The sequence below is a fragment of the Zootoca vivipara genome, chromosome 13 (assembly GCF_963506605.1).
Source record: "Zootoca vivipara chromosome 13, rZooViv1.1, whole genome shotgun sequence".
In the NCBI taxonomy this organism is placed as follows: Eukaryota; Metazoa; Chordata; class Lepidosauria; order Squamata; family Lacertidae; genus Zootoca; species Zootoca vivipara.
Genome location: NC_083288.1, coordinates 53,852,181 through 53,861,940, shown reverse-complemented (window position 1 = coordinate 53,861,940; position 9,760 = coordinate 53,852,181). Strand labels below are relative to the sequence as shown.

At 58.0% G+C, this 9,760-nt stretch overlaps 2 protein-coding genes across 4 annotated transcripts; both read left to right on the top strand.

Moving 5' to 3' along the window:
- The first annotated feature begins 168 nt into the window (after positions 1-168).
- RNASEK (ribonuclease K) lies at positions 169-5,765 on the top strand. Its single transcript, XM_035136170.2, has 3 exons — positions 169-356; positions 2,198-2,274; positions 2,659-5,765. Exons 1-3 carry the CDS (start codon positions 279-281, stop codon positions 2,798-2,800), a joined length of 297 nt encoding a protein of 98 aa, XP_034992061.1. The 5' UTR covers positions 169-278; the 3' UTR covers positions 2,801-5,765.
- Positions 5,766-5,858: 93 nt separating this feature from the next.
- On the top strand, positions 5,859-9,760 carry C13H17orf49 (chromosome 13 C17orf49 homolog). 3 transcript variants are annotated; one of them, XM_035136168.2, is made up of 6 exons: positions 5,859-5,968; positions 7,332-7,426; positions 8,141-8,242; positions 8,530-8,708; positions 8,832-8,936; positions 9,226-9,760. In XM_035136168.2, the coding sequence occupies exons 1-6, from the start codon at positions 5,948-5,950 to the stop codon at positions 9,228-9,230; spliced, it is 507 nt and encodes a 168-aa protein (XP_034992059.1). In that variant the 5' UTR covers positions 5,859-5,947; the 3' UTR covers positions 9,231-9,760. The 3 variants fall into 3 exon arrangements, with proteins under 3 accessions (XP_034992059.1, XP_034992058.1, XP_034992060.1); XM_035136167.2 differs by having other exon boundaries at positions 9,222-9,760; XM_035136169.2 differs by lacking the exon at positions 8,141-8,242 and having other exon boundaries at positions 9,222-9,760.

The window sequence follows — 9,760 nt, the reverse complement described above, 5'->3', positions numbered from 1 at the left end:
CGCAATAGGACGCGCCAAGCCGAGCCAAAGGAGCGCCTGCTCCGAGCGTCGGCCCCGCCTCCCGGCCTCTTCCACTCGTTAAGCGGGAGAGGGGAGACGACAACAAAACCCTCCTCCCTCGTGCGATTGGTGGCGTCCAGCAGCTGACCTGCCAAGGGCGTCGGGAGGGGCGGGCTCAGTCTGCTGCGTCGGCTCGGCCAGGCAGCAGCTCGAAGAAGGGGGTCAGCTAGCTCGCTTGCTCGCTCTCCGTCCCTCCGCCGGAGCTTTTCACGGGAGCCATGGTCTCCCTCCTCTGCTGCGGGCCGAAGATGGCCGCTTGCGGGATCGTGCTCAGCGCCTGGGGAGTCATCATGCTGGTGAGGAGCGAAGCGTGTGTGTGCGAACGCCCAGATGCGTGTCGGGGCGGGGGCGCGCGTCCTGACAGCCCTTGGTGCGTCTTCTCCCCCCCCTCCATTAACCCATCCGAGTTTGGCCCCCACCTCTTGATCCGGGGTTGCTGCACCCAGAGCGGCTGATTCAGACGTGCAACCAGAACTGCAAGGAACCTTGTTTTGCGGGGAGGGTGCAATGAAGGGAAGATGGATTTGGGGGGTATGGGGGGGGCAAATCTTTGGGCGCAAGGGCAGAATGTGGGGGGAAGTGATGGGGAGATGTGCCTCCTCCCACGAATTTAGTAATTAAACATTTTCGGGCGGGGGTGTCTCTCTTCCCCTCCCTCCCTCCCTGCCCCTTGGCCACTGACGGTCTTTCCCCTCCACTTCCTCCTCTAGCTTCCTCCTTAGAGGCTTGGAAAGGGTGACTGTGGCTCAGGCGGGTGTCAGTCACTGGGCGAGGGGGGGCCACCAGGGCGAATCTTCCCTGCCCCCAACACACACACACACAGCCGGGGGGGGGGAATCAGGCCTGTCTAAATTGAGGCATGTTGGGTAAACAGCAGAGGAGGAGGTGGGGGTGATGGAGCATGTGCAGAGAGCAGCAGGTAACTCTGGCCAGAGTTACCTGAGTGGTTTTTTAGGGGTGGGCTGGGACTCCTCTCAGGTAGGGTTTGTTCTGGGTGTTCAGGGTTTCCTTCATGTGCAAGCTGGAAGAACTGAGCAATCTTTTATTGGGGGGGCGGGGGCGGGTAGCAGGTGGCGAAGGAGACCTGAGCAAGCAGCTGGCATGTAGTTTGGGGTCTGGTTTTGGAGGGGGCTTGCCACCCACTGCAGACGGTGCTTACTGCAAAATGAGCTCTGGGCTGGTTTCTCCTCTCAATTATGTGGCTTGCTCTTTGTCCCCCTTTGGGGGACGTGGGTCTAGGGGGGCTCCCTCGTCCTGAATGGGGTAACTGTGCCCCTGCCTGGGAGTCATTTTGGACTCACAGCTGTCCATGGAGGCGCAGGTCCACTCTGTGTCCAGGGCAGCTGTCTACCAGCTCCATCTGGTACGCAGGCTGAGACCCTCCCTGCCCGTGGACGGTCTGGCCAGAGTGGTACATGCTCTGGTTATCTCCCGCTTGGACTACTGCAATGCGCTCTACGTGGGGCTGCCTTTGAAGGTGACCCAGAAGCTACAACTAATCCAGAATGTGGCAACTGGATTGGTGACTGGGAATGGCCACCGAGACCACATAACACTGGTCTTGAAAGACCTACATTGGCTCCCAGTACGTTTCCAAGCACAGTTCAAAGTGTTGGTGCTGACCTTTAAAGCCCTAAACGGCCTCGGTCCAGTAAACCTGAAGGAGCGTCTCCACCCCCATCATTCAGCCTGGACACTGAGGTCCAGCTCCAAGAGCCTTCTGGTGATTCCCTCCCTGCGAGAAGCGAGGTTACAGGGAACCAGGCAGAGGGCCTTCTCGGTAGTGGCACCCGCCCTGTGGAACGCCCTCCCATCAGATGTCAAGGAAATAAACAACTACCTGACTTTTAGAAGACATCCGAAGGCTGCCTTGTTTAGGGAATTTTTTAATGTTTGATGTTTTATCGTGTTTTTAATATTCTGTTTGGAGCTGCCCAGAGTGTCTGGGGAAACCCAGCCAGATGGGTGGGGTATGTATGTATAAATAAATAAATAAATAAATAAATAAATAAAAGTAATAATAATTACTACTACTACAACAACTACTTTGGCTCCCCCTGCCCTCCACTCCCACCGTGGCTCCCCCTGCCCTCCACTCCCTGGAGAGACCACCACTGTTTCTCCTCTGCTTCTTTAGGTGCTGCTGGGCATCTTCTTCAACGTCCACTCTGCGGTCCTCATCGAGGACGTCCCCGCCAACGAAGAAGACTTCACGTGAGTGGGGCGGGGTGCGGTCCCTGTTTTCCTGTGGGGTGGTAAGCAGCGGCAGCAGCAGCCTTGGGGCTGACGTGTGGGGCAGAGGGTGGGGGAGGATCAGCCTGGAAGGAGGGAAGGATAACTTGTTCCCACCCCCACCCACCTACCCACACCTGATGGGTGCCCAGCACACACAACCCCCCCAACTGCCTTGGGTTAGCTATGGCTCCAGGAGGGAAAGGGGGGGAGTCATGTGGGCACAGCACTAGCTTGGCCGTGAAGTGGGATTCTGGAGGAATGGTGGGGCAGGGCCTGGTGTGTGTGTGTGTGTGTGTGTGTCCTGTGAGAGCTGGGAACCTGACCACCCCCCCTCTCTCTTTCTCTTTCTCTCTGCCCCCCCAGAGGTGGTCCAGACAAGATTTACGCCCTGTATGAACAGGTCAGCTACAACTGCTTCATCGCGGCCGGCCTGTACGTCCTGCTGGGGGGCTTCTCCTTCTGCCAAGTGCGCCTCAACAAACGGAAGGAGTACATGGTCCGCTAATGGCGCCCCCACACACCCAGCCCCCAGGCTCTTGCCTCCTGCCAATGGGGACGGCCGACCCTCTCCTTCTGCGTCTGATATTTATTCCCTCTTTGGACATTGGGGCTCTGCTTTGGGGTTCCTCAGCCATCGCTCTCCACACAATGGATCCTCTGGTCACCCCAAGTCCAGGGTCTGGCGGCTGGGGAAGGGGGCTGGTGGGCGGGGAGACAGGGGGGAATATTTCCTTTTAAATCACATATATATATCTGTGTGTGTTTGTGCGGGTAAAGGGCAGTTTCCCAACTTGGTCTGGAGCACCTAGTTTACGAAAGGGACATATCCAGGGCTGCTCTTGGCTGCTGCACCTTCTCCCCCCCCCCCCCCGGTGCATCACCTGGCCCAGTTCTGCCTGCCATCGCCCTCCCTGCGATGGCCTCTCCTCGCCATCAAAGACCAGCAAGGGCTGGTTTCGGCTGGCAGAACCTCGGTGCCAGGGTTGTTGTGTAAATAGCACAAGGCACCCCCCCCGCAGTATGTGTACAGTGAAAACAGCCCCCATCTCTTCGTTTCCAAGTCTCTGCTGTCTCTTTGTGGGATGACCGGGGAGGTTAGCATAGCGCTCGAAAGATCCGGCCCACTCCAGTCCCAGGCCTTTTTGTGTCTCGATCCTAGAACTTGAGTGTTTCTTCCCCCGTGTTCGTTGTGCAGACGTTGACTCTCTTCTTGAGCTTTCTTGTTGTAGGACCAAGGGGCGGCCAGGCAACTTGCCCTAGTCTCTGCCCCCTGTTGCCAACAGCCCCCCCCCCAACTGGTGCCTGGGGTACAGCCTCAGTTGCCCCTTTCCCTTGACTCGGGGGGGGGGGGTTGGCCTGGAAGAGGCTGCTCAGACCCACAGATTTGAGAGTTGGGTGTTTGTATGCTATATGTTGAGGTGTCCCCCCGAGCAACTTCTTCGCCCCTCGATCAGGATGTGGTGGTGGGAGGGAGGGGCTCTGGGTTTGGGGGTGCAGTGGGGGGGTCTGGTTGTGCACCCAGGGGACTAACGTGTTGAAAGTTGCCCTCCCCTCTCTTCATTTGATCACCTGTGCAATAAACAGCATTTGATCCGTGTGGGCTGCTTTGTTTTTCTGTTCCTCTTCCTCGGCGCCCCCCCTCCCATTTTGGGGAGGGAGGGCAGGCATTGGCCAAGACAGCTAGTCCTACCATTCTCTGTACTTGGCTTTCAGGGAGAGAGGGAAGCCTGTGATGCTATAAAAAGCTGGATCAGGCCAATGGGGACCTATTGACCTCACAGTGGCCAAATACCCCAAAGATCTTAGGAATCGAGATAGACTGGCTCTGGACCTGGAGGTTCCATAAGGACACCAGAAGATCCTGGCTCCCGGATGAGGCTGAAGGGGGCCCATCTGGTCCAGCATCCTGTCCTCACAGTGGCCAACCAGGTGCCCCAGAGGGAATAAGCCCATGGGGAGGCAACTCACCCCACACCTTTCCCGGGAACTAAAGACTCAGAGGCATTTACTGCCCCGATAGTGGAGCCAGAACATGGCTATCGTGGCTGTTAGCCATGTATTGCCACCTTCTCCCTCAATTTGTTTGAAGTTGCCGGTCGCTTCCATGCAGAAGCAAGTTTGTGCTTTGTTGCGAATCTAACGAAATGCTGGGGCAGGAAAGGCTCACAGGAGGCTCCAGTTAATAAGCTGAATCTGTCAAAAATACAATAACCCATCAATCCCAATTTAAACATAAACATTCACGGGGGGCTCTCTCTACGTCCAAGCAAGACAGGAGGATGCTAAGACTCAAATGCAGACGGGGCAGGAAGCTCTTTGGACCACTGAGTCATTGGGGGGGGGAGTGTTTGTGCCCACCACACACCTCAAAGTCTCCAGTCTCCATTGTTGCTGCCCACCTGCAAATGTTGCTGCGATAGAGGAGTGGGCCTTTGGGGTGGAAGCCCTGCCTTTTGGCACACTTGTGCAGCCTGTATTTTCCCTTCCTATCATGATATAGGATCGCTAAGTCAGTAGAGCATGAGACTCATTTGGATATAGACATAATTTTTTATTGAAACTTTTCAACATACGATACAATAAAAACAAATCTAATATAAACAAAACATAGAGGGGGAAAAAAAAGAGAAAGTGGGAAGAGAGAAGAAGAAGAAACTACAGAGGCCTTAACCCTCTAGATCAGGCATCTCCAAGCTGCTGCCCTCCAGATGTTTTGGCCTACAACTCCCATGAGCTAACAGGACCAGTGGTTGGGGAAGATTGGAATTGTAGTCCAAAACATCTGGAGGGCCGAAGTTTGGGGATGCCTGCTCTAGATCTTCACCCCTCTCTCGCACAAAGGGGGCTGCACCCTCGCAGCTCTCACTGGGGAGCTCCCCCCCCCTTCTCCCAGCCTGGAAGATGTTCCCTTCCCTGCCTCCTGCTGCGAAGGGTCCATCAGCCACCCATCGCCTTCCTCACCAGCCCAGCGTAGGGGACATCAAAAGAAGAGACACATAAAACACAAGACACTCGATCTCAGGCTTGTAGGTTCCAACCCCGAGTGGGGCAAAAAAAATTCCTTCATTGCAGGGGGTTTGTCTAGAAGGCCCTTGGGGATCCCTCCCAACTATGCGCCTTTTCGCTTCTCGGGGATGGACCTCGCAGGTAGACTGTTCTGGGCCTGGAGGTTCGGCAGAGCCAAGGCGACCCCACCCCAATCTGAAGTCATGTCTTGGGGCAGGGAGTTCCACACGCGGAGGGTGGAGAAAGAGAGTTATAATGACTTTTCTTAAGGTTCTAGTGGAGCGGGTGTCACGTGCCTCAATGAACATGGAGAGGCTGGGCAGCAGCGCCCATAGAGCCTTGGGTCCTCCTCAGGCTAGAGGGGCCTGTTTTCCCCGTCCGAACGATGCCGATGTCCCGCCCCTTCCTCCGAGGCCTTGCTCCTCATTGGCAGCGCCAGGAGGGGGAAAAAGGAGCTTCCGCGGCATAGAGGAGCGCGAGGGCTAGAAGGGAGGAGAGGAAGCGCGGTCGCCATGGAGACGGGCGCTGGGCGGGCGGGCGAGGGCGGGACCATAGAGTGTCGGCGAGGGGAGGCAGTAGAGCGGCCGGGTCTCCTTCCCGGAGCAGCGGAGGAGGAGGAGGAGGAGGAGGCGGCGGCGGGGTCGCCATGACGTCCGCCTCCACCAAGGTACCCGGGGAGGCGGAGGGGGAAGCGCCGCCGCCGCCGCCGCCGCCGCCAAGGATTCTGGGAGGAGGGGGGAAGGGTGCCTCTGAGCATGGGCCGAGTGCCGCGCATCGGGAGGACGAAGAAGGGGCGGCGGGGAAGGAGGCGGGCAGAGCTCGCTCCCTCCCGGGGCTGGTTCGCCCTTCTTCGGTTTGGGGCCGCTTCCGCCTCCCCCTGTGTCCCAACGGGGAGCCTTTCCGAGGGTCCCGCCCGAGACTCCAAGGGAGACGTGGGGGGGGGGAGGAAGAAGAGGGCCACCTCCCTGGGGGAGACGAGGGGGGCCACGTTCCCTGCACCTTCTTCTCTGCGTTTCCCACGAGCCCCACTTCGCGCACTGCAGCGGGTTGGGCTGGATGACCCCTGGGGATCCCACGCATCTCTTGGAAGCAGAGAGGAGGGCAACGCGTTCAATGCGGTTCGGGAACTTCATCTGGGGCAGAATTCAGGGACCGGGTTGCAAGAGGGTCTGAGCCTAGGACACCCACCCTGGCTCTTCTGCACTGGCTCCTCATTCAAAGGGCTGGTTTTGAGCTATAAAGCCTTAAACAGGTCAGGACCCTCAAGGGCCACCTCTCTCCCTCCCTGGACCCTGAGATCCTCCTCGCTTGAGGCCCTTCTTCGCGTTCCTCTCCCATGAGAGAGCCAGAGAGTGGCAACGCGAGAACGGGGCCTTTTCTGCAGTGGCTCCCTGTTGGTGGAAGACTTGCCTGTTGCCTGCTTTATATACCTTTCAGCACCAGGCAGAAAGCATTCCTCTTCTCACAGGCCTTTGGCCTTGTAAAATGGTTTGGGGTTATCTGCAGTTTTTCTAGAAAAAGAGGCACCAGAGCTCACCACAAGCTTCTCCCTTGTTCTCTTAGCATGACAATGGTGCCCACTTGAGAGGTGCCCAGAGCTGAGCTCCAGCCAGAAAAAAGTCCTTGGTTATTCTTTTGTTTTCCCTTAAGCTATTTATTTTGTGCTTTTATCTTGTGTTTTAATGTTCCGAACCGCCCTGCGATCTATAGACGAAGGGCACTGTACAAATTTAATAAATGAACGAATGAATAAATAACATACTCTATGCATGCTCAGAGGCACCCAGAGAAACACTCCTGGCAGGTGTGGCGAGTTGTAGGGGTGCGTGGGGTGTGTGTGTTCTGCGTCCCTCCCTCCCTCCCTCCCCCACACCCGTATTTCCACAAGCGAAAATACCTTTTGTGGAGGATGAAGGGCAAGGGGGCTCCTTTCCTTTCCCCTTAGCAAGGGGGCTTTGCAGCTGTCCACCCCCCCCTGCTTACCCTTTCTCCCCCCTGCCTGCTGCAACAAACTTCTCTCCCCTCCACAGGTGGGCGAGATCTTCTCTGCCGCTGGCGCCGCTTTCACCAAGCTGGGCGAGCTCACCATGCAGCTGCACCCCGTGGCCGACTCCTCACCAGCCGGGTGAGCCCCACAGAAGGGAGGGAGGGAGGGAGGGAGGCTGGCTTCTATGCTTCTGTGATCTCAGGGGGCTACACATCTCTCCCAAGGGGTGTGGGCAAGGTGGGATCCATGCTCCACGGGCTGCATCCAGAGGTGTCCCCAGGCTCCCTTGCACCTTGGCAAGCAAATGTGCCCTCACCATGGACCGGAAACTCAAAAGGGCTGCATTTTGTCAACTTCTGTGCTCTGCCAGTGAACAATGCTCCTAATAGGGGGCAGGTGAGCTGGTGGGTTCCTAGCCACTCCGAGCCACAGCGGAGAGCTGTGGTTTTTGCACCAACCCCTAGGTGTGTGTCCCCCCCCCCCCCGAGCACTAAACTGGGGGCGACCGTTTTCCAGGCGCCCAACTGACGTGCCTCTGCACAGGCCTGTGGTTCTATCTATACTATATGTATAAATTGCAAGTTGCCATATAAAGGGCTCTGGAGATATATCTAGGTGTGTACAGTATAGAACAGTATTAAATATATATATAAATAATATATTGTATTAAGAACATGCAGATAACTACATGGCCCAAGAGGTTGCATGCCCTTTTTTGCATTTTGGGGGTGGGGTGGGGAATGTTGCTTGAAGGGCATCCCTGGCAGCAGAAGGGGTGGGAGGAGGAGGAGGAGCAGGTAGCAGCGGTGCGAGAATCCTGACCCCCCACTCCCCACTGTCCCCCCCCCCCAGGGCCAAATGGACCGATGCGGAGATCTCCCTGCTCCGGGCCTCCGTCCAGCGCTTTGGAGACGACCTAAACCGCATCAGTGCTCTCATCAAAGACCGGACTGTGTAAGGGCTGTTGGGGGGCAGCTGGGGGGTGGGTGGAGGGGTCCTTGCACCACTCTAGAGAGGCCGTTCCGCAGGGCAGCCTAGGAAGCAGGTGCTGGACATACCAAGTTTGTTTATTTCCTTTTTGCATCCTGCCCGTCTCCTGCTCTCCTCCCAGCAGCCCTGCGAGGTAGGCTAGGCCCAGAAGCCCAGGCTCTTGAACCGGGACGTCTGGCTCTCCAACCACTGCACCACACTCCTGTTGAGGGAATCTGACCTCTTCTCCCTCCTCTCCCCCCAACTCCCAGGGCCCAGCTGAAAGGGGCGGCCAAGCGGAAGGTCTACGAGGACAGCGGGCTGCCCCTCCCCTCTGAGTCCCCCAAGAAGGGGGCTCGCAAGGGGCAGCCACAAGGCCCCCCCTCCACCCAGGGGGTGGGCGGGCATCCTGACCCTTTGGCTCCCCCTGCGAAGAAGCAGAAGGCATCTGGTGAGTGGGACCCTGGGGGGGGGGCTTTCTCTCTCTCTATGTTTTGGGGGGGGTCTCTGTACCAGGAGCAGGGGTCTGCGTGCTCACCCCCCCTTAAACCAGGGTCTCCCCTCCTTCCGACAGACGTGACCCTCAGCGCTTTGAATGACTCTGACGCCCACAGCGACCTGGTGGACATTGAAGGCTTGGGAGACGCCCCCCCTGCCAAGAAGCTGAACTTCGACCAGGGTAAAGACTCGGTGGTCCCAAGTGGGTGCTGGGGGGCCCTTTCCTCTCTTTCTCTCCCCTCCCCATGGGGAATTGCCTCCTCCCACCCCCTTTCTGGGGTTTAGTTGCTAGTTGGTGGGCTGGGGCACCTTCTGAGAGGTGCCGGGTGCGAAATGTCCCCGGGTTCCGGGGGCTGGGCTCCCCCTGCTGGGTGGGGGGGCAGGGGCCTTATGGGTGGAGTGGAGTGTGGCGCCCCCCCTTCCCCCCTCCCTCCAGCTCCCTGGTCCTTTCTCTCTCTCTTTCTAGACAGCCTGAATCTGGACTCTGGACTCCTCATGACCCCTGGCACAGACTTGCCCCTCCTCTCCCGCTGATGGACCGCTTGCCCCTGCCCTCCGGTGGGGGGGGCTCCCCCCTGATCTCATGGCCCCCCCATCCAAGCACTGCCACCCCATGCCAAGGACTGTTCCTCCTCCTCTGGTCCTGCCTCCGGGAAGGGGGTTCGTCCATCTCAACTGCTCACCCTCCTCCTGGATTTTTGCCCCCCCCCCCGGTGGGGAAAGGAGAGGTTGAGGAGTTGTGTGGGGGGGTGTCCCCTCCTTCCCTAGCTGGGCTGCTCACGCCCCACTCCTCACCTGCCCTGCAATGATGGATGCGGCTGCTCTCAGTCCCTGCTGAACCAGGGAGGCCCCCTTGACTCCCTCGCTGTGCCCCATGGGGCAGGACTCCTCTGCAAAGGGGGTGTGTGTGCCCTCCTTAGCTTCACCCCATTCCCCCCCCCCAAGAGCTGTTTTGTCCTTTTGTCTGATGATGATGATGGTAGCAATAAAAGTGTCCTCCCTTTC